The 26,051-nt window shown below is 43.8% G+C and overlaps 8 protein-coding genes across 9 annotated transcripts; 2 read left to right on the top strand and 6 right to left on the bottom strand.

Annotated features, from left to right (window-relative positions):
- Positions 1 to 5,887: 5,887 nt before the first annotated feature.
- On the bottom strand, positions 5,888 to 9,309 carry LOC108069462 (uncharacterized). Its single transcript, XM_017159557.3, has 3 exons — positions 9,141 to 9,309; positions 8,809 to 9,082; positions 5,888 to 8,751 (listed from the first exon to the last, which is right to left on the bottom strand). The coding sequence occupies exons 2-3, from the start codon at positions 8,844 to 8,846 to the stop codon at positions 6,276 to 6,278; spliced, it is 2,514 nt and encodes an 837-aa protein (XP_017015046.3). The 5' UTR covers positions 8,847 to 9,082; positions 9,141 to 9,309; the 3' UTR covers positions 5,888 to 6,275.
- Positions 9,310 to 9,610: 301 nt separating this feature from the next.
- Positions 9,611 to 10,929, bottom strand: LOC108069460 (uncharacterized). The gene is made up of 3 exons (XM_017159555.3): positions 10,785 to 10,929; positions 10,280 to 10,693; positions 9,611 to 10,228 (listed from the first exon to the last, which is right to left on the bottom strand). Exons 2-3 carry the CDS (start codon positions 10,691 to 10,693, stop codon positions 9,782 to 9,784), a joined length of 861 nt encoding a protein of 286 aa, XP_017015044.3. The 5' UTR covers positions 10,785 to 10,929; the 3' UTR covers positions 9,611 to 9,781.
- A 23-nt stretch (positions 10,930 to 10,952) lies between these two features.
- LOC108069458 (zinc finger protein ZFP2-like) lies at positions 10,953 to 13,857 on the top strand. Of its 2 annotated transcripts, none has more exons than XM_070215293.1 (3): positions 10,953 to 11,090; positions 11,910 to 11,974; positions 12,032 to 13,857. In XM_070215293.1, exon 3 carries the CDS (start codon positions 12,036 to 12,038, stop codon positions 13,701 to 13,703), a length of 1,668 nt encoding a protein of 555 aa, XP_070071394.1. In that variant the 5' UTR covers positions 10,953 to 11,090; positions 11,910 to 11,974; positions 12,032 to 12,035; the 3' UTR covers positions 13,704 to 13,857. The 2 variants fall into 2 exon arrangements, with proteins under 2 accessions (XP_070071394.1, XP_070071393.1); XM_070215292.1 differs by having other exon boundaries at positions 11,012 to 11,150.
- A 273-nt stretch (positions 13,858 to 14,130) lies between these two features.
- Positions 14,131 to 17,320, bottom strand: ebd1 (earthbound 1). Its single transcript, XM_017159552.3, has 2 exons — positions 16,686 to 17,320; positions 14,131 to 15,921 (listed from the first exon to the last, which is right to left on the bottom strand). Exons 1-2 carry the CDS (start codon positions 16,803 to 16,805, stop codon positions 14,320 to 14,322), a joined length of 1,722 nt encoding a protein of 573 aa, XP_017015041.2. The 5' UTR covers positions 16,806 to 17,320; the 3' UTR covers positions 14,131 to 14,319.
- A 362-nt stretch (positions 17,321 to 17,682) lies between these two features.
- Positions 17,683 to 20,362, bottom strand: hiro (highroad). The gene is made up of 4 exons (XM_017159554.2): positions 20,293 to 20,362; positions 18,685 to 19,476; positions 18,444 to 18,629; positions 17,683 to 18,027 (listed from the first exon to the last, which is right to left on the bottom strand). Exons 1-4 carry the CDS (start codon positions 20,360 to 20,362, stop codon positions 17,732 to 17,734), a joined length of 1,344 nt encoding a protein of 447 aa, XP_017015043.2. The 3' UTR covers positions 17,683 to 17,731.
- A 787-nt stretch (positions 20,363 to 21,149) lies between these two features.
- Positions 21,150 to 22,655, bottom strand: LOC108069449 (retinoid-inducible serine carboxypeptidase). Its single transcript, XM_017159543.3, has 3 exons — positions 22,534 to 22,655; positions 21,501 to 22,472; positions 21,150 to 21,445 (listed from the first exon to the last, which is right to left on the bottom strand). Exons 1-3 carry the CDS (start codon positions 22,586 to 22,588, stop codon positions 21,150 to 21,152), a joined length of 1,323 nt encoding a protein of 440 aa, XP_017015032.2. The 5' UTR covers positions 22,589 to 22,655.
- Positions 22,656 to 23,049: 394 nt separating this feature from the next.
- On the top strand, positions 23,050 to 24,994 carry RabX6 (RAS oncogene family member RabX6). Its single transcript, XM_017159560.3, has 2 exons — positions 23,050 to 23,312; positions 24,060 to 24,994. The coding sequence occupies exons 1-2, from the start codon at positions 23,133 to 23,135 to the stop codon at positions 24,528 to 24,530; spliced, it is 651 nt and encodes a 216-aa protein (XP_017015049.2). The 5' UTR covers positions 23,050 to 23,132; the 3' UTR covers positions 24,531 to 24,994.
- On the bottom strand, positions 24,615 to 25,878 carry Vti1a (Vesicle transport through interaction with t-SNAREs 1a). The gene is made up of 2 exons (XM_017159559.3): positions 25,679 to 25,878; positions 24,615 to 25,627 (listed from the first exon to the last, which is right to left on the bottom strand). The coding sequence occupies exons 1-2, from the start codon at positions 25,770 to 25,772 to the stop codon at positions 25,032 to 25,034; spliced, it is 690 nt and encodes a 229-aa protein (XP_017015048.2). The 5' UTR covers positions 25,773 to 25,878; the 3' UTR covers positions 24,615 to 25,031.
- Between the last annotated feature and the right edge of the window lie 173 nt (positions 25,879 to 26,051).

A 26,051-nucleotide genomic window follows, 5' to 3' on the forward strand; every position in this document is an offset into this window, starting at 1 on the left:
TGCAGATTTCTTATGCACAGGGGAAAAATGCTTACTTAATTTATAGAAAATGTCAACTAGTATAAAAATATAAATTAATATTCTAATAATATATAAATAAATTAAAAAAATAAATTAAAAGAATAGTCAGAAACTGTGTATGATTACAACATAGAATATTTACTTATCTTTTTATAAAATAAATATTACTGCATTACAAAAACTATTTTAGATTGTTTATAGTTTTTGAAGAACTGTTCATTACTTTTTAGCAGGGACCGTAAATAACAGTTATTTGTGATTTTTATTTTAAAAGGCCTACTGAGATTTATACAAGTTTTAATGAACAATTTAATTGGTTTTTATGCACTTTATAGACATGAACAAATAACAGTTAATTTGCTTTCCAGATTTGTTGAAATGCATATACTTTGTGGACAAGAGTAAAAAGAACGTTATTTTTGACGTTTAAAACCAAATATCACAGTAGTCTTTTTAAAATAAAAATCACAAATAACTGTTATTTACGGTCCCTGCTTTTTAGTTCTAGTTTCTGGATTGGCAAAAGTAAAATGGAATATAAATTTAAGAACTTACCCCCTTTTTCTCTCTGTACCCGCATCTATGACAAACGGGCTGTGGCTAAAGGAAAATCTGGCTATCTCTGTTATTAATGAAGTTGCCAAATCGCGTTGCAGCGAATGGAGATGCACATGGTGTATGGTATACGGCGATGGAAAGGGGGTTGAGAGGAGGATACCTCATGGCCAATTAACCTGCTAATTAAACGGCTGCCACGGTAGCCAGTGGCTGCTGTACAGGAAGCTCTCCACTCGCCGACGGCGAATGTGTTTTATGCCCCGTTATCGGCCGAAAGCGAAAAAGAGAGATGCCTCATGAATTGCAGCTTCGCTAGAGTTGAAAATGCGCAGCGACATTTTCTGGACCGGCGACTGCCACTTCATTAACTCCAAATTGATGGGTTCAATTAGGCAACAAGGTCCCGAAGTTTCGCATCCCAATTCCAGTCCCATCCTTCGATTCCCAGGCAGCTGCATGTCCCCGATTTCTCGATTCCGATTCCCCAATTCCAGTCGTCAGTAATTAGCGCAGAGATTTTCAAATTGCCAAAACTTGTTGGTTGCCAAAAAAATAAAAAGAATGATGATCACCTGCTGCGGTTTCACTTTCGCAGGATGGCGAAATGGAATCAAACGAATATGAATTCCATTTGCTTTTTCGTTTGCAGCTGCCCGGGATATTCGTAGAATTTTCGACTCCCTTTTCGTTTATTTCGGGAGTCGTTAATTAGCTCGTTTCGGAAATGGTATTCCCGTGTTAAAACATTGATTCGATTGGCGCGCTTAAAAGGTGTCGCCGAAAGCCCAACTTTTCGGCTCACTCATTCGCTCATAAAAGTTAGGACCCAAAAAAAAATAAAATAAAATAAAGTTCAGAGCTGAAAATCAAAAGGCGCCGTATCCTTTCATTTTTTCGGTTAGGCATCATTAACAAAATTCTGACTGTGGGTTTTTGAGAATTTCCAGCTGCTCTTGTCAACTTTTATGGGAGGCTTATGGCCTGGGTTTAATAGGTTAATGCTCGTTTAGCAGCGCGGCCCCAAATGGCCGGCAATTCATTAAGATGCAGAAAGGATAGCCCATATATATATGAATCTGAAACTGAATTCGAATCCGAATCAGTTCCCAGTCCCACACTTTGGTCATGCGAAAGGCACTCGAGATATTTCGGAACTGAAGAGGCGGCAAAAAGTGCGAGGAGAATTTTTGATCATGTAATTGCAGACTGGTCAAAAGAAGCTCACCAAAAATTGTGAGGAATTCTTCCCATACATTCTGTGTCTGATTCCCACATTATGATCCAGACACCAGACACACACCTCCTGAGAAATAAGCGCCAATTTGAATGTTTTAAACTCGGTTCCTATATGAGATTCTCATTAGTCTGCGGGAGTGATTCCTCGCCAAAGTTCACACGACACCAGAGTCCAGAGTCCCACCCACCCCTTAGTTTTCAAGGTATTTCCCTCGGAATCCCATACTTCCCACTATACCATTCCCATTCCCATTCTGTTTACCAACATGAGCAACTGTTTCGGTTCTCGTGTGACTCTCTGGATTCCCGATTCTCACTCGCGATGAGCTGAGAAGAGAAGCAGCCGACTGTCCAGAACCCAGATCGAATCGTATACCCACCCCTATATGGTAACTAACTACTTATATCGCACTATATCCGCACCTGCAATCTGATGCATCGGGGTGGTTTTCGTTTCGCTTTCGTTTTCACTTTGGTTTTTGTTCGGGAAGCGTGCCAAAGCCTGTGAGAACTGCAATTTGTTATTGTTCAACTGTTTACACACATTTGGGCTCGACAAAAGGCTGTCTGGGAACACACATTTAATTAGGATGTCGGATTTTGTAGCATATATTTTATCAACGGATAATACAAAATGACAGGATTAATTTGATACTCATGCATTTTGGTGTACTATTTTTATAAACATTTTATATTAACCATTAAATATTTTATGGTACTATTTTTTTAGGAAAAATATATTCAAAGATAATTATTATAAATATATTATTGGTTTACAACTAAATTTTAATTTGTATAATAATAATGGCAAATTGATTTATTGTAAAATATTTTTTATTATTTTTTTGGTGGATCATAAGATAATTTTATTTCTACACAATCGATTTTGAATTCCAATTGATCTCCTCTGAGATTCCTTTCTGCTCTGATCCGATCTGTGTTTATCGCTGATGTCCGACCATCCAGACGAAATTCGAAAAGATCGTGTGCAACTCATGATCGCATCGATTCCAGAGGGCTGGGCTCTGGTTTTGGCCAAATTGCGATCATTTGAGCCTAAATGCTGCTCCTTTCGCCCGGCTTAAGCACTTGAAAAAGCGTTTATATTCATGGTTGCAACTTGCAAGTCACAGCTGCTGGCGAATAAAAATAAACCAACAAACTGGCGATTGCAAACAAACAAACAAACGATATCATCATCATCCGAGGGGAAAAACATCGAGAGAAGCATCGAGCGATAAAACGATTTTTGTTGCTTGATTTCGTTGCACCAAAAAAGGCAACGGCAACTCCCATTAAATGTCCCAAAAAGGCAAAGGCGCCGTGTTGCGATTGCTTGTGTTGCAGTTGCTGTTGCTGTTGCTCTTGCTCTGTTGCTGTTGCAGATTGTTGCCGTTGATGTTGCTGCTGCAGATTGCTGGCGCCCACCAAGTCGAGGAAAACGGCGACCACCGCGGGTATTTCACTCTGTGGCTGCTCTGCCACGCCCACCACACGCCCACTGGGGCAGCGTTTGTGGCAGACTCACAGATTTGACCATACGATCCATCGACCATCGTATCCTAGCCCTTCAGTGATGACTGAAACTACTTGAAAGGAATTTATAAGTACTAAAATGAATATCATTAAAGTTATTGGTCTTTAAATTACAAAAATATTCCTTTGAATACATAAAATGAGAATTCAAAGCAATAAAATTCAAGTTTACCGACTTAACTATTTTTCTATATCCAAAAAAAATCAATTTACAGTAAAATTTAAAAAAAAACTGGTAATAAAATGTTTTTACTATCCATTCAAAATAACAATGTTGCTTTACCAATAACACAGGACAACAAAATGGACTTTATTAAAAGGTGCAGGCCTATTGGCATTAAAACATGTTAATATAGACGTATATAAGCATATCTGCATACTTAGTTTTCGCGTTTAACGGGTGGTATTTGGCAATCGCGGTTTGAAAAAAATGGCAACATTTAATTTTTTGATTTAAGATATCTTCGAGGGTCTGTGCTCAGTTGTAATAAAACCTATGCCAAAAAATTGCTTAGATGCCCTTCTACATTATTGCACTTAAGGTTCCATCATAATTTGAGTCAATCACAGCCTATGAGCCATTGAAGTAATTTGTTCACCTCTATTCCCAACCAACTTGATGCGGTGAACACGCTTAAAAAAATACAAGGAAAAATATATGCCCTAAAATATTTTACAGGCATCTAGAGGCGTCTTTCACCGAATTTTTAAGACAAATAAGACCATTGTACGTCGAAGGATGGAATTTATAGAATTTTTTCCGTAAGAACTTAAAAAGTAACAACTATTTTTAAATCCCATTTTACATAAATATCTGACACATTCGTAAAAATGTGCCTTTCAATTTGGTTAGGAGTAGGCGCCGAACATAGACAAATTATATTTTTAAGGGGTTAATATGCCTTAAAAAAAATCCCCACCACAATTTTAAGGCGACGCCACTGTTATCTTTAAAAAGCCTACTGTGTAAAATCACGAAAAACTCGTTACGTAAGAGTGACTCTAAAATACTTGTTACTTTTCCCATTCTTACGGAAAAAATTCTATAAATTCCATTCTTCGAAGTACAATAGTGGGATTTATCTCAAAAATTCGGGAAAAGACGCCTCTAGATGCATGTAAAATATTTTAGGGCACATATTTTTCCTTGTATTTTTTTAAGCCTGTTCACCGCATCAAGTTGGTTGTAAATAAAGGTGAACAAATTACTTCAATGGCTCATAGGCTTTTATTAACTCAAATAATGATGGAACCTTAAATGCAATTATGTAGAAGGGCATCTAAGCAATTTTTTGGCATAGGTTTTATTACAACTGAGCACAGACCCTCGAAGATATCTTAAATGAAAATATAAAATGTTGCTACTTTTTTCAAACCGCGATTGCACAAATACCACCCGTTAAACTCGAAAACTAAGTATGCAGATATGCTTATATCCGTCTATATTAACACAATTTAATGCCCATAGGGCTGCACCAAAAACACTGTTGGCCTGTGTAATAGATAAATCTGACAAAAAGCTAGGAAGGCATCTCTGAATATGATGCCAAACCAAGGAGCAGCGTCATTAAAGCAGCTGCATTTAATTTCAATGCCCATTTAGGACTTGGCCCCTCCAAGGGCGCTTTTCCTCCCCGATTCGCCCGATTGTGGGGTACTGAGTCTTTGTAGCCTATGGAAGCCCCCCACTTTTCAGCGGCAGCTGCCTGGCATTTCTTACAGCATTTTTGCCGCGACTAGTTTGCCAGGCAACACGTGCAACTAAAACTGCACCCCAGCACAGCATATCCCATATTGCAACTCACATCTCACCCAGAACTGGGTTTCCACTGCGGCTGTTGTATCAATTAAAGCTGCGCTTGATTTTTCACTTGCGTTGGGCGGACGACAGGTGCAAACCATCCAAACCAGCCCCAATCGGCATCTCCCAGTTCCCAGTGATTTGAATTTTTCCCCCCAGTTGTCTAGGTAAATTGCAGGTGCACAGGAGCGGTCATAAATATAGTGATCGGTATTTTTTATTGATTAAATTATATTTATTTCCTTTCTTTTTTAAACATAATTTCAAACTTATTTAACGAATCATTTTAAAAATAATTTCCGCCATTAACAAAAATAAAACATTTTCTCATATTATTTTGTAAAAGGAAAACCACAAAAGAAAGTCTAATTTCTTGTAATTAGTATTTATTTCTTAATAATTATTATGAATTATTTTTCTGTTCATCATTAGATCTAGTTTTTCGACTGCAGCTGTAGATTTCAGGCAGGTGGGGAGCTCATCTGCTTGAAGTGCCACAGGTGCAGAAATATTAACAACAGATGGCTAAATCATTTGCAGGCTGAAGGCAGCTCAAAGTGAGAGTACAAATAAAGCCTCCAGATATTGTAATCCATTGAAATTAATACTTTGTATTACTATTATACAGAACTTAATGTTCAAGGCAGCTAATTTCCAAATAGCATTCAATACTGGACATTATTTTTAATACTTAGCTTTACAAAAAAAATAAACGTGTTCTTGAGAAATATGTATTTCAACATTTTTTATTAGCATCTTTCAGAAGTCAACATGCTGAGGTACAAAATAGCGAAATAAAAAGAAAAAACTCAAAAAGGAAAATATCTAAAAGATGTACATGCCCTTATAATTCTTTGGTGGCCAATTTATAAAACAAAAATAATATTTTACAAAGTTCAGGGATATAATTCGAAAATAAAGTACATAAACCATAAAATGTATTTCTGACAAAACATCTAAAGCTCTCAAAATAATATTCAATACTTGTTCAACTAATTTAGTATTTAATATCGTTAATACACGATATTAACACAATGGCATATTTTACAAACTCTATAAACTAGCGATGCAACTAGTTAATATCCTAAAACTAGACTCTCGAAATAGTTAATAATGGTAAAAGCTACACATTACGCTGTGGAGCCTCAGCCTCTGCCTTCTGGATGCTCAAGCGTAGCTGATGGACGAGGTGGAAGGCCTCTTGATTCTTCTGTCCAAAGGCATATAGCTCCACCTGGCCCAACATGCCCATAACTTTCGAGAAATCGGTGCTCCCTTTATTTTGATTTTGTTGTGGAGCCGCAGGAGTATTTGGTTGATAGCTGGAGGATGCTACTGGTGCAGGTGCCGCAGGTTTAATGGAGGTGACAACTGGCGGAGGAGGAGGATATCTAGTCGCATTCGCTGATCCCACAACCGCGGACATAACTGGTTGATAGCTTGTAGCGACAATTCGTGCAGAAGGAGGATATCTAGGTGTGTTCGCTGATCCCACAACTGCAGGAGGGGGAGGATATCTAGGTGCATTCGCTGATCCCACAACCGCGGACATAACTGGTTGATAGCTTGTAGCGACAACAGGTGCCGGTTTAGGTGGACGATATCTCGCTAAAGGGGTGGATCCTGGAGCTGAAGAAGGCACAGTACTAGGTCCTCGAAAAGTGGAGGATGAGCAGGAAACAGGTGGGCAAACTGGTTGATAGCTGGTGGTCACTGGAGCAAGAACAGCTGGCGGATATCCCGGTGGAGGGTACCACACAGTGTTAGTTGCTCCAGGGAGCACAGGCCTAAATAAGGGATAACTTTTGTTGGTGGCACCTCCTGCAGTCGCCGGAACCTCCGGTGGATATCTAACTGGGTAACTGGAGTTGTTCATACGTGGAGCAATCGCAGCGTTGGTTGGTGGATATCCCCTGTTGAAGGGAGCAATGGGAGCCCTATTCGGTTGATAGTTGCTCATGGTAAGCGGTGCAGTGGGAATCACTGGTGGATAACTGGAGGCGGCAGCTGGAGCAGCAGTAGATTGTGGATATCTGACATTGGCAACTGATGAAGCGGGCGCAGGAGCAATTAGCCGATATCTGGGGGTATTAACAGGGGCAGCAGAAACGGGGATACTGGGTGTATATCTGGAGGTGGTAATTGCAGGATTAAAGTTATCCACAGCTGGCCTTTTGGGCAGAGTGGATTCGCAATCATTTACAGTCGGCAACTTTCGCTTTTCAGCTACTCCTGGAGGATTAGAAGGTTGAGCTGGTGGATTAGGAGGAGCAACTGGATTGACTTGCTCCTGCAGCAGATCAGTGCGAACCCGAATCGCCTCCATTGGCGTGGAAACTAGGTCATTACGTATCCTAATCGCATTGGGTTCTGCTCTTTGATTAATCACCGTATTCGGTTGTACTTCCGGATTTACTGGATTGGAATCTTGGTTAGCTTCTTCTTGTGGCGGAGGATCGGCCAGCAGCAAACCCGTCAGTAGCGGCATGGTTTTTACTCCAGCGGGTTTAATAACATTCGGTTTTTGTCCCTCATTTTTGGCATTTGGTTCACTGTTTTCTTTGGCTTCTCCCAAAGGCACTTTTGTCTCGCATTTCATAGATGCATTTGAATTTACATCAGTTGCTGATTTTGCCTTAATTTCGTTGCATTTTAAGGGAACACAGGGTGGAGTTTCTATATTTTTCATGGCTTTTCCGTTTAGCTTCTCTTCTATCGAGGGTTTTGGTTTCGTATCATGAAGGGCCACATTCTTTGGTTTTGATTTTTCGCCTATCGGGGGTTCCAGCTTATCTTCTTGGCTCAGATCTTCGATAACTATCACTTCAGCCGTCGATTCTTCCTTAGAGGAGCTATTCAAATTGGTTTTACCCTCAGGGTTAAGTTCCCGAAGGATCAGAGAGCTACGCTTCTCGCTGCTAGTCTGCACATCTTTTCCGGGATTCTCTCCACTTGCTGCTATCTTTGATCTTCTGACATACGTTTTCAAGGATCGCCGGAGGACGGGAGAGGGACTCTCATCGGTCTCAGTCTCCCGCTCGTTGGGAATCAAGAATGCCTTCATCGAGGTCTGTTTCGTGGCCTTACTAGGAGTGTTATCCTCCTCCCTGCTCTTCCGCTTCCTCAGGGAGGTCTCATCCAGTTTGCCATCGACATGGTCGGCATAGTCCTTCAGGTTAACCTCGCCCAACTCCTCGTCGAGGATCACAAGGGACGAACTGGAGATGACCGATTCGCAGTCCAGGGTTTCCTTGTCCGAAAAGCGCTCAGCGGAGGCGTCTTCCTCGTCGCTGCAGAGGTCCACAACTGAAGGATCAGCGGGTGTTTTATCTGGTGCTCCTTTCTCTACATGCACATCCTTATCGGAGTGCTTATCCTTCGGTTCCTGCGGCGATTCCTCTTCCGCAGGCCTTACTATTCCATTCTTCTCGTCCAGGCGCTTCAGCCAATTCGCCACAAAGACCATTAGTTCCTTGAAGGACTCCGCAGGTAGCCGCTTCTCCAGCTCCTCGCGACATCTGCTCTCCAGATAGTGACCCTCTGGGCCCTTCTTCACCTTCAGGTTGCTCTGACCAAAGCGAACGAAGTGCTGCCAGGCCCTAGAATTTGTATTTATTAGGGATAAGGTTATTATTAGTTATAGATTTTTTACTCACATGGAATTCTTTCCCAATTCGCTGCACTTTTGCATCATGGATTGTTATAGAGAGATTCGTAGAGACGGAAACATGCAGTTTATAACTAATACTTATAAGAGATTATTAGACTTATTGAATCAGATGGTCTGGAAAACACATGGCGGTACGAGTTCTATAGCGCGTGTATCAGGGGATCCTGTAAAGTCCATTGAGTTTAAAGGTTCAAATAAGTGATTGGAAAACCTTGAATGCTTTTTAATGTTTTCTATAGCAACCAAAACTGCACATGTACCTGTAATATGAAACCTTTCGTTAATTGGCGAAAGTCAAAACATAAATAAAGCACTTACCAGAAACCGATGATCCTAATTCCTTCAAATCCAAGGCGCGAATGAAGGACCTAGCACCTGCGCACGCGCAGCACTTTGTGAAAGCCAGGTGCAACCGAAAAACGCCCCTATTTTATCCTTCCTAGGCAGATATAATATCAAAACAATATCACAAAAGAGATGTGCGCGTGACACTTTTTTAAGGAGGGGTGGCGGCCCCGAGAAATTCAGGTAAAAAGGTTACATTTCATGGAAACTAGGGAGGTAATATATTAAAAACACTCAAACAGATATTCGCAGGATTCCTTCTCCTGGAAATAACTAAACAAGCTCGCAGAAAAATGCATTTTAAATAGCCCTGTGCTCGTGTCACGATATACGGCAATACCATCTCTAATTTGTATGGCTTCTTGGGGTGGCCAGCTGTTTTCCAACACTGTACATTTTGAGCGGGAAATTTAAATGTAAAAAGTAAATATTGCAACATCCATTTATTCTTTGTTTTGCCTTGTATTTCGATTAGTTTAAAAATAGTAATTATGGCCTGAGTGGTTTGGTGGCAAATGAATGGTAGAAAAAAAATATACAAAGTTCTTCAAACCCCTACGATTAATCGTAATGTAACAAATGCAGAAACTCCCTGAATACTAGGGAACTAAATATTAGAGATGATTTCCCACGGTGCTTCCCTGATCGCCGCGGTTTATTCGCAGGTTACCCATGCATCCTTCGAACAGGATGTCCGCGATGGCCTTTCGGGCTAGGATGCGTTGCGTGGGCGCCATTTCCTCGTACTGAATGGCCCAAGATCTAGCCAGCACTTCGGAGGATTCGCTGAGAATGGTTCCGGCAGCTCCTCGTTCGGTTTCTGCCTCTGGTTGGGGTGAGCAGGCGGGTTCTCTGGTGTCTAAACCTTCCTCCTTGACTTCTGTGGGCAAGATTCCATTTTGGATTGGGTTTTCTGCTTCCTCTGGCTCTATAATCTCCACTTTTGGACTGAGCAGGGAAGCCTCTTCTGGAACACTGGGTTCTGGTGGATCATCGTCCTTCATGGGCCAGTCACAAACGCTGTCCGTGTTGAGATCTGTGCTTTTCGAGTTGTATTTATCCTGGGGAATTATATATTAGTAATAGATAATAAATAAATTCCCTGATCTTACCCCCTTTTCCTGCCCAAATACCGACTTTTGCCGGCCCCCTCGACCCTTTCGGGTCCTGTGCTGGAAGGTCTCCTGGGTGAGCAGGAAGCCCATGTAGTCGTAGAACCACAGAGTGGGCTTGCAGAGGTCCGAGTGCAGTCCCAGCTCCTTCTGCTTGAGGATTCGCATCTGTTCGCGCCGGTAATTGGTGCGAAATATGTTGATCCTTCGGCCCACTTCGGTGCGCGTGGCATTCGGCTGGATCTCCCGGAGTTTCCGCTCCAGCAGCTCGTAGGCCCGGTTCCGTAGCTCCTTGTTCCGATAGTTGACATGGTGGACATCCCACAGCTCCGGCATTCCCTGATAGAGAGCCAGGAACTCTCGCCAGAACTGTCTTTTGCCCGCACTAAAGCGATCTGGCAGGGCAGTTGCCATCTAAAATAAAAGTTATTAAATATTTTATTAGTTTTAGTTTTTATTTAGATAATAATGTACAGGTAAACAAAACAAATTTACCTTTATTTACCTTTTTTGTTGTTCTCTTCCAATCAGCTGTTGATGTTTACAAATTCCTAGGGTTGCCAGATCAATTCCGTGTAAGTGCTGGAAAACGCCTCACATAGTCCCACTGTTTGTTGTTGTTTCTTTAGATCTGGATATATATGTATGTATTTCCACCACCTGGCGCGTCGACCGGCGTTATAAAGGCGGTTTGTTCTCCGCAAGCGACAATCACGAACTGACTTGATGTACCGCCGAAATGAGCGGGTGTGTGCGTCTGTGTGTCTCGATTGAGTGATTGATTAGTCTGCTGACGACCGACTTTACTTGTGTGAGTGTGGAAATGCGCAATAAATCACTTAATGCCCAGGCATTTCTGGCAATGTGAAGGGTAGCTATGTATTTTTGTTTTATAATTTATCTATTACACATATTTATTTTAATATTTTACTTTATTTTGCACCCTGTAACGGCGTATTTATAAACAAAGAGCTCAACTCCCCCGCAATTCGGATGCACGTGTGTGCGAGAGAGGGAGAGAGAGAGAGCGCTGAGAGCGAATAACAATAACAAATATTCTGATTTAAACTAAGGGCAGACATGCGCATTTACCCATTTTCACAATCAGACAATCAAGATTGTCGGCCTTTGCTCAGCTCAATCTAAAAGTATTTATAACTCGATTTCTGACATTTCCAACTTATTAAGAAATAAGTTCCAAAAATACTCGCAATGCTGGGGAAATTACCGCAATCAAATGAGATTGAATTTAATGATTGACCTCTTTGTTCCGTTATTTTTGTGGGCAACTCACTCTCTTGCTCTCTTTGCCACCCATGTGTGTGTGCCTGGGTGGGTGGGTGTTAGTGGGTGACCTCCCGCCCGGCGAAACAAGAAGAAGAAGCTGAACTAAGGGCAGACATGCGCACTTGATCAAAAACAAAAACAGCGCGTATACGTATATTTAGCCGACTTTTTATTCCGGCCGTGAATAAGTGAATTTATCTATAAGAACGCACAGCACAGGTCAACATAATAGGATTCTATGTAAAAATACCAGGGCTAATAAGGCTTGATTTAAGAGAATAATTTTTGTTTGCACTAAAGACTTCTATTCTATTTATATTATTATATTTTTGGTATTTTTCAGATAAATTTTAAATTGTACCTGCACCTCAGGTTATTTTATTGTACTGTCTTTTTACTTCAACGACCGTAAGAAAATAAATAGCATTTAACGCACTGATTTCACTAATGATTTTGCAATTTTAGATCGATGGAGTCGTCTATATGTCGTGCTTGTCTCGTAAATTACGAAAATATGGTCAATATTTTTGAGGAAAAACATGAATCGGGCATATCTATTGCAAATATAATTTATCAGTGCACCGGCTGTAAAGTGGAAGAAGACGACCTGCTGCCCACAACTATTTGCCCGTCCTGCCTTCAGGATGCAAAGGATGCATTCGATATTATTGAAACGTACGAGAGGAGCCACCATTTCTTTTGCTACTTTACCGATTTTCAGAAGGAGCAACTGGAGAATGGGGGTTCCAGTAGTTCTGAGGAAGGATTAATTGAAGAAGAGCAGGAGAGAACACAAAGTCGTCAAAAAAGAAACTGTCAAATGGACAAGACCAATTCCCAAGATGATTTAGATAGCACCGAAGAGGATTTTGAGGCAGATGATGACTACGATCCAGACTTCGAGAAAGATGATGATTCGGACTTTGAGCCTGGCATCGAAGACAGTAACGCCAAAAGCGTCGATGGTAGTGACCTTAAGTGTCCCCATTGCCCAAGAACGTTCTTCAAGAAAGGCCATCTTAGGCTGCACTTGCGTTCCCACACAGGAGAAAGACCCTTCAAGTGTTCTCATTGCCAAAAAGTGTTCCCCAAGAAATCCAAACTACACGAACACTTACGAACTCACACAGGAGAAAAACCTTTTAAGTGTTCCCACTGCACAAAGGCGTTTTCCGAGCTTTCTAATCTTAAGCGTCACTTGCAACTCCTCACAGGAGAGAGACCTTTCAAGTGTTCTCAGTGCTCGAAGGCTTTCGCCCAAAAATCAGGTCTAAAAACTCATCTGACAATTCATTCGGGAGAAAAACCATATCGGAAGCCTATCAAGTGCTCCCTCTGCCCAAAAACTTATACCAATAGAACACTTTTAACGATTCACATGAGATGGCACACGGGGGAACGACCATTCAAGTGTTCCCACTGCTCTAAAGATTTTACCAACAAAGGAGCCCTTCTGTTGCACACGCGCCTACACACAGGAGAAAAGCCGTTTAAGTGTTCCCAATGCCCAGCAGCGTACACCACTAGTTCCTATCTCAAGCGTCACTTGCTAAGTCACGCAGAAGAAAAACCCTTTAAATGCTCCCATTGTTCGAAAGAATTTTCCATAAAAACAAGTCTTACGATTCACTTGCGAACGCACACAGGAGACCGGCCTTTCAAGTGTTCCCACTGCGCGAAATCATTCAAACAGAATGCAACCCTTTGGCAACACCTGCGGGTCCACACAGGGGAACGACCATTTAAGTGTACCCACTGCTCAAAGTCCTTTCAAACTAAAGCTTGTCTGGAACTACACCATTCTGTGCATACTGCAGATCGACCTTTCAAGTGTTCCCAATGCTCATCGGCCTTTAAAACCAAGCCAAATCTCAGGCAGCACTTGAGAATGCACAAAGGAGAACAGCCATTCAAGTGTTCTCAGTGCTCGAAAGCTTTCTACCGGAAGGATCACCTTACGAAACACTTGGTGTCGCACACAGAAAAGAAGTGCTCTCACTGCTCACAGTCTTTTAAGGATTATTATAGCCTGAAGAAACACTTGAAAACGCACTCAGAACGAATCAAGTGTTCCCAATGTTCAACAACGTTCAAGAACAAAATGTGTCTTCGGAAGCATTTGCGTTTAAAGCATTAAAATGTCCCGAATGTTCAACCACTTTAAAGGAACGCTCGAGTCTTAAGTTACATTTGCTAGTTCATAAAGGAGAACGACCGTTCAAGTGTTCCCAGTGCTCGGGTAGATTTCAAACGAGAGGTGTTCTTAAGCGGTTTCAATCAGTGTACATCTTAGGAAAAATGTTATTATACATGATAATATAATAAAGTTTCTTATAACTGCAAATTAAACTTCATTGAGATGTTGGGTTGGGAAAAACATTGATTCTGTTTGGGGTTCATACCTTTTATTCGGGTATAAAACTTGAAACACGCCTATTAAAATCAGAACGAAATTTACTCTTTACTTATTCACGTCTGCACAGACCAATTTATACTGTACGTGGACCAAATAAAGAACTGTATTTCAGCATTAAGAAAATATTTAAATTCATTATAATATAATTATAACAGACGTTTACAGGCTGACATTAGTTTGATTGCGTTTATTGGGTTCGAGTACAAATTAGGGTTACCTTAGGTCTAATGATTGATTGCATCCGACCGATCTGCATCTTCTAGATGCATCAGTTTGCATCGCTAATGCTCTTTGGCTGCAGCTGTCTCTCCTCTTCCTTCTCCAAGTGTGGAGCATCCTACGCCACATGGTCGTCCATTTCGCGCATCACCTCATCGGCCCGCGTGATCAAGCCAATCAGCCGGTAGTTCTCCTTGTACAGAGCAAACTCCTCGAGGAGCTTTAGGTACTTGCGGGCATCGGCGCAGCTAATGACACTCGATCCGCTTCCCTGGCCGTTTTCTCCATTGTTGTTGTCGTCCTGGGCGGATTCGTGGCGACGCTTGGTGCCCTGGCGGGGATTCAGCGGCTTCTCGATGGCCGCCGGCGAACTAATCTTGCGCTGCCGCATCCGCTCGATGTACTCCATCTCGTCCTCCACATTGGCGGCCAGGACCTCGGCCAGCGAGGTGACACTAGAGCGACCATTGTTGGCATCCTCGTCGAGGTCCGCCGGTTCCTCCTCCTCCATTTCCGCATCCAACTCGGGTTCAGGCTCTGGCTCCAGCTTGATTTGCACTGGCTTGGCTAGGCTTTCCTCCGTCTGTCCCTCCTCAAGTTCTTCTGGGTCTTTCGGCTCCGTTTTGATGTCCTTCTCCTGCTTGATCTCCAGTTTGGGCGGCGGCACCACAGGACCCTTATCCTGCTGCGGGGACGGAATCTGCGTGATGCTCTGGGCCAAGGTGGCCAGTGGTATGATGGTCATGGTCATGGGCTGACCACCCGCTTGCGGCGGCACAATGGGCGTGGCCAGGAGCACCTTTTGGGAGGTGCCCGGCGGGGTGTTGGTCTGCAGAGGAAGTCGAACGAGAGGCGGCAGAGGCTGCAAGGCCCGGGCCAAGTTAAGTTCACTCAACGAGGGCTTCACATCGGGCTCCAGTTCATCCTCACGCCCGCTGATATCGCCGCCATCCACGTCCACCTCGTCATCCTCATCCTCGTCGTTGCAGCTTCGCGGATTGCTGCTCATCGGGCTGCCCAGGCTGACCTCCTCCTCGTCGTCCTCCTCCTCCTCCGCCGGCTCGTTGCGCGGCCCGCTCTCCGGCATGCACTCCGACATGACGTCCTTGACGATGTCCTTGATCTGCACCGAGTAGCCCTGCGTGTAGCCGATCTTCAGCAGCCGCGTGTCGCTGTGCTGGATGCTGTAGGTGCGCCGGAACTTGTCGCACCACTCCTGGTGCGGAAAGAAGTGGGCCAGGCCCATGGAGCTCTTGAACTGCAGCGCCATCTTCTGAATCAGCCCGTCGGAGATGCTAAAGTCCTTGTAGTACATCATGCGGCGCATCCAGTCGTACACCGCCTTGCCCAGCATGGAAACCCTCACGGTCTTGGTCTCCATGGTCTTGGCATCCTGACTGCGCCGCGTTCGCTGGTCCCAGGCGTTGAGGATCTCCTGGCGCTGCTGCACGATCCGCTTGATCTGGTCCGGACTGCAGTTGAACAGGCGGCCCACGTGCTTGTAGACCGGCAGGCGATCGTATTCCCTCAAAGCAGCCACCTTCTCGTTAAGCGCCAGGACGTTCTTGCGCTTGATGCGGTTGTCGAAGGCCACCTTCTCGGCCGCCGGCAGGCTGGGCGGAGTGCTCGAAGTGGGTGGTGCTGCTGGTGGTGGTGGTGGAGCAGCTGGTGGAGCAGGCGCAGGCGCATGAGCTGGTGTGAGTGCCTCCGTGTCGGTGGCCTAAGGACGAAGGAAGAGAGAGTACAGGGGAAATTAGGCAGGGCAAAAATACTATGGATGTGGGCACCAAATGGAAGTAGTATACAGTGGTCCCTTTGAAAATTAACATATTTGTTTAATGAACTCTAAGTTAAGCGGTTATATTATATTCTTTTCTGTATAAATTATGTGCTTAATTTAAAGTTTATGTTTTAGAAATGGAATTATAAATAATAAAGTCTTTTATGAACGTAATAATGAAGATTTTTAAGAACATTAATTATGAAGATTTTTAAGAACATTTAAAATAAAGATTTTTAAGAACATTTATAATATAGATTTTTAAGAAGATTAATAATAAAGATTTTTCAGAACATTAATAATCAAGATTTTTAAGAACATTAAGAATAAAGACTCTTAAGAACATTAATAACTAGGAATTTCAAGAACATTAATAACTAGGAATTTTAAGAAAATTAATAATAAAGCTTTTTAAGAACTTTTATAGTTATAAGAAACTGTAAGATAGGAGAGTTTCAAAAACAGCAATATTTGGTGTTTTTAAATATAAGAGGTATTTTAGTACCACAAAACTGAAAGTATGGAGTATTCAGGATATATTTTTAATTTTACAAAATATAAACAAACTATTGTTTATTCCCTATAATCTTTTTCGAAATGGGAACAGTTTTAAAAATCTTATTTATAAATCCGAATCCCTAGTTACAAGATCATGACTTTTACACCCTAGAAACTCTTAAGGAGGCCTCACTGTGGCCACTTACCTTCTCCTTGTTGTTGTTATCCTGCGACTTGGGGGACTCCTTGTACTCCTTGCTCTCCCGCTCCCCCCTCTTCTGCTCCCTCGCCTCCCTTTGCAACTTGCGCTTCTCGCGTATCCGCATTGTTTGTGTTTTCCCTGCAATTTACACGGCAATTGCTGTTTGTTTTCGTCTTGTTCTCGTTGTTCTTGTTGTTGTTGCTGCTGCTGCGCCCACTCAATTTCGCCCGCCCCTTTCACCCTTGCTCTCTGTCTCTCTCATTCCCGCCCGCCGCGTGCGTGTGTGTGTTCGTTCGCCTGTGTGCGTGCGATGGCTACGATTATGCGCGTTGACTGCTTGGCAAGCGAATGCAAATCATTTCGTCATTGCTTTTCTGGCTTTTCCTTGGCCTTTCCGTGTGCTTTGACTTAATTCGCCTTCGTGTTCGCTTTGTGGGTGTTTTATTCGCCCGCTGATAGTGATTTTCCAACTGGCCGTGCGCTGCGCTCCGCGTATTTTCCGATGTCCGTGTGAACAAGCCGACGACCCATACAAAAATAGCTTTATCTCGCGTTGTTTTTTCCGCCGCCTCTCGCTCTCCCGCTCCCTCTCTCAGTAGCATGCGCAACGTCAGCCAGAAAGAGAGCGAACGGCACGGCGACCGTGTGTGTGCGTGTGAGCAGAACAGCTGAGAGGGTGCAACTGCGCATGCGACAACTTTACAGTTACTTTGGTCAGGTGGCAACGCCGCAGGCGATCGGTTTCGAATTTTCGGGGGGTCACAAAAATAGCACTGTGCTGAATTCGAAATTTTTCAAGTTTTGTTCGGAAAATAAATAAATACCACTGGTGGATCCAGGATTTTGTTGTGGGGGGTGGATATCAAACCCTATTTTTGTTGCATACTTATTGAATACCGAAATTCCTTCCACTTTTCAACCGAGTGGGGGATCCCCCGTGGATTTGCGCATCGTAAATACAATCAACTTTAGTCAATATACCGAAAATAACAAGAGAAAGATACATTTCGAAAATAATCTTTGTTTTATTATTACACCATCACTAACATATTAACCAAACTGGGTAAAGTGTCGCAGGATGTGCGACATTGCAGCGGGATTATCAGCAGGGACCATATGACCAGCTCGGTTCACCCAGAACATGCTGAAGTTACCATAGGTCTTTTCGTAGCCCTCCAAAACACGATCCACGGTGATTCCCACGCGGGAAGCAGCCTGGTACTTAGCCTTGTCCTCCCACTCCATGTTTTCTATCCAATTGACGGCTCCCGGAGTGGCGCAGATCAGGTCAAGGCCTCCGGAGAAGACGCCCACTTTTACGGTGGTGTTGTTCAGCAGCTCACCCACTAAAATTATACGAAAAGTTAGATATTTAAAAAAACTGTAATTTTATGTAATTGATTAAAATATATTTTTAATAATTAAGACAAAAATGTGAAGAAATATTTTTGTATTTTAATCTACCCGTAAGTGATAGTTTGGATTATTAGCTGGGTAAAACTTTCGTTCCATTAGATGGGGGACCCATTAACAGAATTACGACGAAAAAAAGACGAAAATTTCGTTTTTCTAATTTTTGTATACTCCATTATCAAATCTACAACTCCAAATCCAAATCTACAACTGCTTCTTCAAGTCTTTAACTTTATTTTTAAATCTAGAACTCCATTTTAAACTCTAGTAATTGATTTTTTTTAAGAAAAACGAACAACCAGACCATTAAATATGATCGAGGTAGCAAACAAGCACCAATCCCACTTACCAATTTCCACGGCGGGCTTCATGAAGTCGCCCATCAGCCTGGTGAAGGTGGTGCCACTCTGGGCGCCCCACTTGACACCAGTGTTGATTCCCAGGGCCTCGGTGACGGGTCCGAGCATCAGATCCTCCAGCAGCTGGTCGCGATCCTCGTCGACGTCGAACTTCACCAGTGTGCGGTACATGAGCTCTGTTGGAACAGCTAGTTAGGATAACATCTAGTAAGTTAACCTACAGACACCTACCCTCTGGAGTCATGGCAGCGCGGGCCATCACCTTGTACTGATCACCCAGGGTGGGGGTCTCCACATTATAAAAATCCACTCCCTTGGACTCGCGCAGCACCACCGACTGGGTGGAGCTCCACTGCAGCGTAGCCTGCGTCCACTTCTCCCGGTCCACGTAGTCCTTGGTCTTCAGCGCCGCGGCTTCGATCTTGTCGTGACCATCCTGGTCCACGATTCCCAGCTGCAGCAGGAAGGGAGCCCACGAGAGCACCGAGTCGATGGGCGAGGTCCACGGATCCCCCAGAGCAACCGAAACGAAGTTGCTCTCGATCTCTCCCCGCTGGATGGCGTACTCCAGCTCCAGGGCGAACTCCGGGGCCATCTTGCCGCCGTAACTCTCGCAGAAGATGTGCAGCGGAACGGTCTTGAACTCCGGGTGATTCGCGTAGAATCCCTTCATCAGCTCCACCAGATCCAGGGCAATCTGCTTGTTGGTGGTCGCGTAGGAGGAGGTTCCGTCCACGTAGCTGAAGCCACTGCCCACGGGGTTGTCGATGAACATCACGTTCATCTCCTTCACCCACGTCCACTCCCGGTAGCTGCCGTCCAGCTTCAGGGGACCCAGCTCCTCGAAGTTGCCATAGGCCGTGGAGGAGGCACCTGGTCCTCCCTGCAGCCAAATGGCCAAAGGACGATCCGTGTAGCTCGATACATTGGCGGTGGTGTAGTAGAGCCAGTAGAACATGTGGGCGCCCGTCCTGACATCCACAAAGCCCCAATCCTGCTCCCCGGATCCATAGCCCTTTCGAGCTGAATATGGGATTAAATAGAAAAATTGAAATATTTTGTTCTTTAAAAAAAATTCAGTAAGTTCAAATTCAGTCTTCCCACCTTTCATCTGCCCAATTCACAGTACTTATACACCCAACAAAAATAAGAAACGTAGATTGGTCTTACATTATTTAAGATCAATTTTAATGTGATATGTGGCCAGGTAAATTTGACCTGGTCGAAAAGAGTATTTCATGTAAAAACGATATGGGTTTTGCATGACCTGAAATTTACATGGCCATAACGATTTTACGGGAACATTCTTTTTTTTTGTAGGTGTGTACTAATACCAATTATAAACTTATATGAATTTTAATATTAATCATTTACAATCTTCAACACACCTTTAGAAACTCTGAAATATAATTTCCTGGTAATTATTATTAGACAAATGGTCTTTAAACTTTGTAAATACCCACGCATAAACGAACTTCGATGATAAGCCCTGATTTCTTGGGAACACTTGAGTGTAATCTAGCCTTTAAGTATATTAAATGGCTGCATGAGTAGCCACTTAGATAAGATTAATTGTTATAGATATTGAAGATAGTTGATTATATTGCTAGACATCTCAATAAAGTCTCAATTTGTCAATAAATCACCTAGATAATTCTCTAATTCTAGTTTTTAAACTTACAGTTCCGAATTGGGAACACTACTTAAAAATAACTGATAGTTATTTTGCGGTTTTTTTGCTGACCTGCTCTACAAGTCGTAAATACAAGAAACCGTTTGTCTTGGAACACTTTCTCGCCGATTAGCACCCCTGATCGGAATATAAAACGGGCTACTCACCGTCGACGGAACCCAAGGCGGCAATACCCAGCAGAGCTAGCGAAAGAGCGATGATAACCCGTCCAGTCATGGTGCACCAATTTTGATTCCGATTCCCAGACAACTTACAGAACCAACCGAACACTTGGCAGTTCCACCGCCGAATGATCGCAGGTAGCTTCTAGACATGAAAGGTAAAATAGAGTAGCAAGAGCACCTGACATACCTGACACACCTGGAATTCGTAATCTTCGGGCGGGGGAGTTGTTGTGTGTTTGCAGAGTATTTATGGCCCTTCGCCGGACGATGACGATTGACTTTTGGAAAATCTCTGTTTTGACACTTGTCCGTTTTGGCAAATCTCCATGTCATATATTTTTTGGTAGAGCCCCTAAGTCACCCAAAAATGTGGCATAGATTGCACTTTGCTATCTTGAGGGGTTTTCCCAGGGATTTTCTCTTTTTCACTCGCTTTCAGTTGCGGTCTATCCCATGTGACATCTGTGAATGATAACTTAAATATCTCTTGAAAGCTCTTGATGTTCAGTTATATAATGGGTGTAAGTATAGAAATTTATTTTTGATCAATGAATCGCGTTATGCAATGTCTAGACAAAGTAGTCTCGAGTACTATACTATATTATATAGTATGTAAATTTAAACTGGTGTTCTATCTATTACTAATTTAACAACCAATAAGTGCTTTATTCAAATTAACTTCCTAATTATAGAACCAAAACGGCTAGAGGCGTTGTGCAATGGAAAACCAGATAAACCAAGTTCTTTAAATATTTTCCAGGTAAATTAATTAAAATACTCTTTTATTTTTAAGCCAATAAAATATACAATGTAATGTAATTGTATTTCTTTCAAAAAATCTACCCAAAGGAGGTAAACTCCCTGAGGACATGACTCATGGCGGCTGAATTATCCGCAGGAGCCATGTGACCACTTCGGTTGATCCAGAACATGGTGAAGTTGCCGCCCGACTTCTGGTAGCCCTCCAGAATGCGATCCACGGTGATGGCATTGCGCGGAGCAGCCAGATACTCGTCTTTGCCGCTCCAGTCCAGCTTGGCTATCCAGTTGACGGTGCCGGGAGTGGCGCAGATGAGGTCCAGGCCGCCGGAGAACACGCCCACCTTCAGAGGAGTCTTCTCCAGCAGTTCGTTCACTGAAATGTATTAGATTAGGTAATCTCCTAATACAGATGAGGTATAGTATCCTACCTATGTGGATCACAGGCTTCATGAAGTCGGTTCTGTGGATATCAAAGGTGGTGCCGCTCTGGGATCCCCAGACGACATTCGAGGGAATGCCCAGGGTCTCCGCCACAGGACCCCTCATCAGATCCTCCAGCATTTTAGTGCGATCCTCGTCGATATCGAACTTCACCATCGTGCGATAGAGTCGCTCCTCGTTGCTCATCGCCATCTGCCGCTGGTAGAGACCGCCCTTCGTCTCCTTGAGGATGTTGTAGAAGTCCACGCCCTTGGAGGCCTTCATCACCTCCCACTGGGTGTTGCCCCACTGGTAGGTGGCCTGGATCCAGCGCTCCTCCTCCACCAGCTGGGCCGTGAAGTTGGCCGCCTCCTGGATGGCCGCGTATCCCGCGTGGTCCACAATGCCCGCCTCCCGGAGGAAGGGTCCCCAGGCGAGCACAGAATCGATGGGCGAGGTCCAGGGGTCACCCAGGGCCACCGAGGTGAGGTTGCTCTTCACCTCGCCCCGCTCCTTGGCCTTCCACAGCTCCAGGGCGAACTCCGGGGCCATCTTGCCGCCGTAACTCTCGCAGAAGATGTGCAGCGGAACCTCCTGGAATTCCGGGTGATTCTCGTAGAAGCCCTTCATCAGCTCCACCAAATCCAGGGCAATCTCCTTGTTGGTGGCCGTGAAGTGGGCCGTATTGTCCACATAGCTGAAGCCACTGCCCACGGGATTGTCGATGAACAGGACATTCATGTCCTTCGCCCACGTCCAGCTGCGCCAGTCGCCGTACAGATCGACGGGTCCGAGTTCCTCGAAGTTCCCGTAGCCCGTGGAGGAGGCACCCGGTCCTCCCTGGAGCCAAATGACCAGCGGACGCTCCGTGTAGCTGGAAACATTGGCGGTGGTGTAGTAGAGCCAGTAGAACATGTGGGCACCCGGACGCACGTCCACGTAGCCCCAGTCCTGGTCACCGGGTCCATAGCCGGGTTTGCCTGGGAATTATAATATTATTTAATCGTATTCCTAAAGATAGCATTGATTTACGATTCTTACCTTGCGCCAAGGCGGCGAAGAAGGCCAGGAATATCGTCACCAGCCGAATCGACATCTTCAACTGGGAGTGATAATGTAGCGCGTGGCCGTATTTAAAGGGTAAACCATTATCAGTAGCAGTAGACATCTGATAATAGCTTTTTCAGAAATGAAAGCTACTCCCAAGGAACGGATTCTGTCATTGATTTTATGGATTAGATCTTAACAAATATGTATTAAGGAGTTGCAGGTCCACCTGCACATCTATGTTTTTTCTTTAATCAATTTGTATTTTATAATATACTAAATATATTACTAACTATAGGTGCAATACAGCATATGCTAGTTATCATCATATTAAGATATTGTATTTCTCTAAACGAAATAAATATTTTTTTTTATCATACACAAGATCAAAACTGATAAGGCAATTTAAATTCGATAACCTAAGTCCAACTATCGGCCAGCGATAACTTTAGGAGGTCTGGCAACGCTGCGCTGGGATTGTTTTTGCAGGAACAGCTGTTGTCGCATTGTTGTTGTTGTTCTCTTTGTGTCTGCAGGTGCAAAATAATAAAGTAATTGGATTAGTTTAGGACAAATCGAGTGAAATCACAGCCATGGCCACGATGCGCATACCCAAGCAGAAGGTGATCCTGTGCGGCGACTACGGCGTGGGCAAGAGCTCCCTGTTCCGGCGATTCGCCACCAACACCTTCGTCACGGATACGGATAGGAAATCCACGCTGGGATTGGACCACATCGATAGGGAATACAGCGTTAATGAGAAGCAGATCAAGGTGGGCTTTCCGGTGATAATATAAAGCTATTTCCTGATAATAATAGAGCCCTGAGTGCCATTACTGGTAACCATGATAACATCTTTGGAATTCTTAAGATCTAAATAGTAATAATATATCTTTTGACATCTTAGATGTTATAATATAGTATTTAGATGTTATAATATCATAAAGCTATTTCCTGATAATAATAGAGCCCTGCGTGGTTAAACTGATAACCCTGATAATATTATCATTGATTTCTCAGGATCAAGATGGTAATATTATACCTTTTGACATCTTAGATCTTATGATAGTATGATAGTATTTACTGATATCTATGCTTTATTATCATTGAATTCTCTAGATCAATATGGTAATATTACATCTTTTGACATCTTAGATCTTATAATAAAGTATTTACCCGCAAAATCCCCTTTAAAAATCATGATAACATCTTTAAATATCAAAAACTCCAATCGTGAATTCTTTAAGATCCAGTAAGACACTTTTCTTATTTTCTTATTATAGAATGGCGATATCGCCTTTAAACTTAAGATAACATCTTTAAATATACAAAACTCCAACCGTGAATTCTTTAGGACCCACTTAGAAGAGCATACAAAACAAAATGTTCTATACCTTCTTCCTTTTTCCTTTCGAAACAAAGAAAGTTATGCATAAAAGCACGCAGGGCTCTAATGGAAAATTACCTTCTATAGAAATAGACATTGTACCCCTCTAATATATCCGCTCCCCTTTAAACAGCTCCAACTCTGGGACACTGGCGGCATGGAGCGCGTGGCCTCGGTGACCTCGTCTTACTACAAATTCGCCGAGGGAGCCATTTTGGTCTTCGCCCTGGACAACGCCGCCTCGTTCCACTCACTGTCACAGCACCTACTCGACATTGTGACCTATGCGGAGAACGCCAAGATCTTCATCTGCGGCAACAAGAGCGATCTGGAGGGCAGGGAGCCGGAGGTGAGCGACGAGGAGGTGGAGGCCTTCTGCGAGCAGTGCCACTCGCTGATCAGTGCCACCTACAAGACGTCCTGTCGCAGTGGCGCCGGCGTGGAGGAAATGTTCCGGGACATCTCCAGGCAGCTGGTCCAGGCCAATCGCTCCAAGATGGAGCTGCAGGCCCTGGAGCACAAGAGCTTCCAGGTGGACACCGCCGGCGGCGGCGGCGGCAGCGGGGCCATCAACGAGGAGGACGCCTCCTCCTGCGGCTGCTAGCAGTTGGGGAACATTGAGTTCGGCTAGGCACCTCCGATCCTCGCCAGACTCAATGACCGCCCATGCAGAGATGCATTTTTACTGTTTTTATTTTATTTATTAACAGTTCTCGGCTATGTTTATAATTTTAGATACACTTTCGTTTCGAATTAATGCGAAGAATACGTCCCGAATGCGAACACGAGTCATAGAGTAGGATAAGTTACTATTAACCAGGCGCCAAACATTAACCACTTAGACTTTGTACACGTAAATTGGGATGGGAATAGATAAAAGTCGTAGAAAAAGCATTAAATTAAAGGGTAATACGAATGAAAGGTTCTCTCCTACGACTTATGGTAATACCCCCATCCTATCGTATATAGATTAGTGCTTTCTTCCACAGAATATATCTCGTAAAGATAAAATATGCTAAACAATAAATAATCAACTCACGAATTTGGAATGGCTAGGCTTCGGCTAGATTTCAGGGGATTTCTTTTTGGTTTTTCTTGGCTAAAACTACGAGGTGACGGAGCTCGCGGAGCTGGGTGCGAAAGTTAAATACAGACTGACGCCCACGGCGACCACAAAGCAGACTCCTACGCCATACAAGACCACCTTTTCGCGCAGGGCTCTCAACATCATGGTGTTCAGAGTACGGGAAGCTCTTCCCAGCTCGGCATTGGTCTCCCTTAGCCTTGCCCTCGCTCCCTGCAACGTTTCCCTCTGGTGATGGAGGTCATTCAGCACCTGGGCGCCCAGCTGCTCCGTTTCCACGGCCACGCGGTAGCCCTCGGTCAGCCGATTGCCCGTTCGCTCGATCCGCTCCGAGTTGTCCAGCAGGCGCTGCCGCTGATCCGTGCTGATGGACACATCCTCGTAGCTGTCGCCCAAGTCCAGGGTGGTGAAGGCTGCCTGGGAGCGCTGCTTATCCTTGGTCAGGCGGTACTCCGCCTGCAGGCGCTTCAATTCCGCCTGGGCCACCTGTAGTTTGCCGTTGAAGCTGCTGCGCTGGAGGGGACTGAGTTCCCTGACCTCCAGACCCATCTGCTCCAGGAGTTCCTGGGCCTCCGGCAGACTGCCATCGATCTTGGCGCACAGATCATGCCGTTCACCTGGTTTGAAAACTATATTATTTAGGATTCCTGAAAAATCCACCCACTCACTGTTGTTGTTTTGCTGCTGCAGACGTCCAATATGCGCCGTTATTTCGGCTATGAGGGCGGCGTACTGCTGTTCGTATTGCTCGAGCAGCGACATTTGTGCGGTTTTGGGCCTTGTCTAGTGGTTTATTGCACTTGTTTAGCAATAAATTGCTTAATTTACCGATTTTTCAGGCTGTAAAATGTAAACATTGGTGAGGGTGGTGGGCTAATGAGGATTATGGCCTATCCCGAGACACGGTCACACTTTATTAATGGGATTTCTGGTAATTGGTCACACTGATTTAAAGGCAACAGTGCTGCCAGACTAATCGATAAATAACGGTGGATTTTAAGGACTAAAATAAAGCCCTTTAAATTTATATATTTTAAAGCT

Source organism: Drosophila takahashii, chromosome 3L, assembly GCF_030179915.1.
Source record: "Drosophila takahashii strain IR98-3 E-12201 chromosome 3L, DtakHiC1v2, whole genome shotgun sequence".
In the NCBI taxonomy this organism is placed as follows: Eukaryota; Metazoa; Arthropoda; class Insecta; order Diptera; family Drosophilidae; genus Drosophila; species Drosophila takahashii.

Coding starts and splice junctions, on each gene's coding strand:
- ebd1 (XM_017159552.3), bottom strand. CDS start 16,805: ATGCGGATACGCGAGAAGCGCAAGTTGCAAAGGGAGGCGAGGGAGCAG. Junction 15,922..16,685: donor ATAACAACAACAAGGAGAAG/GTAAGTGGCCAC, acceptor CTTCGTCCTTAG/GCCACCGACACGGAGGCACT.
- hiro (XM_017159554.2), bottom strand. CDS start 20,362: ATGACTGGACGGGTTATCATCGCTCTTTCGCTAGCTCTGCTGGGTATT. Junction 18,630..18,684: donor CGCTGCCATGACTCCAGAGG/GTAGGTGTCTGT, acceptor CTGTTCCAACAG/AGCTCATGTACCGCACACTG. Junction 18,028..18,443: donor GAAGCCCGCCGTGGAAATTG/GTAAGTGGGATT, acceptor GTATAATTTTAG/TGGGTGAGCTGCTGAACAAC.
- LOC108069449 (XM_017159543.3), bottom strand. CDS start 22,588: ATGTCGATTCGGCTGGTGACGATATTCCTGGCCTTCTTCGCCGCCTTG. Junction 22,473..22,533: donor CTTCGCCGCCTTGGCGCAAG/GTAAGAATCGTA, acceptor TATAATTCCCAG/GCAAACCCGGCTATGGACCC. Junction 21,446..21,500: donor GAAGCCTGTGATCCACATAG/GTAGGATACTAT, acceptor AATACATTTCAG/TGAACGAACTGCTGGAGAAG.
- LOC108069462 (XM_017159557.3), bottom strand. CDS start 8,846: ATGATGCAAAAGTGCAGCGAATTGGGAAAGAATTCCAT. Junction 8,752..8,808: donor GAATTGGGAAAGAATTCCAT/GTGAGTAAAAAA, acceptor TACAAATTCTAG/GGCCTGGCAGCACTTCGTTC.
- LOC108069460 (XM_017159555.3), bottom strand. CDS start 10,693: ATGGCAACTGCCCTGCCAGATCGCTTTAGTGCGGGCAAAAGACAGTTC. Junction 10,229..10,279: donor TATTTGGGCAGGAAAAGGGG/GTAAGATCAGGG, acceptor ATAATTCCCCAG/GATAAATACAACTCGAAAAG.
- RabX6 (XM_017159560.3), top strand. CDS start 23,133: ATGGCCACGATGCGCATACCCAAGCAGAAGGTGATCCTGTGCGGCGAC. Junction 23,313..24,059: donor TTAATGAGAAGCAGATCAAG/GTGGGCTTTCCG, acceptor CCCTTTAAACAG/CTCCAACTCTGGGACACTGG.
- LOC108069458 (XM_070215293.1), top strand. CDS start 12,036: ATGGAGTCGTCTATATGTCGTGCTTGTCTCGTAAATTACGAAAATATG.
- Vti1a (XM_017159559.3), bottom strand. CDS start 25,772: ATGTCGCTGCTCGAGCAATACGAACAGCAGTACGCCGCCCTCATAGCC. Junction 25,628..25,678: donor GCAGCAGCAAAACAACAACA/GTGAGTGGGTGG, acceptor TTTTCAAACCAG/GTGAACGGCATGATCTGTGC.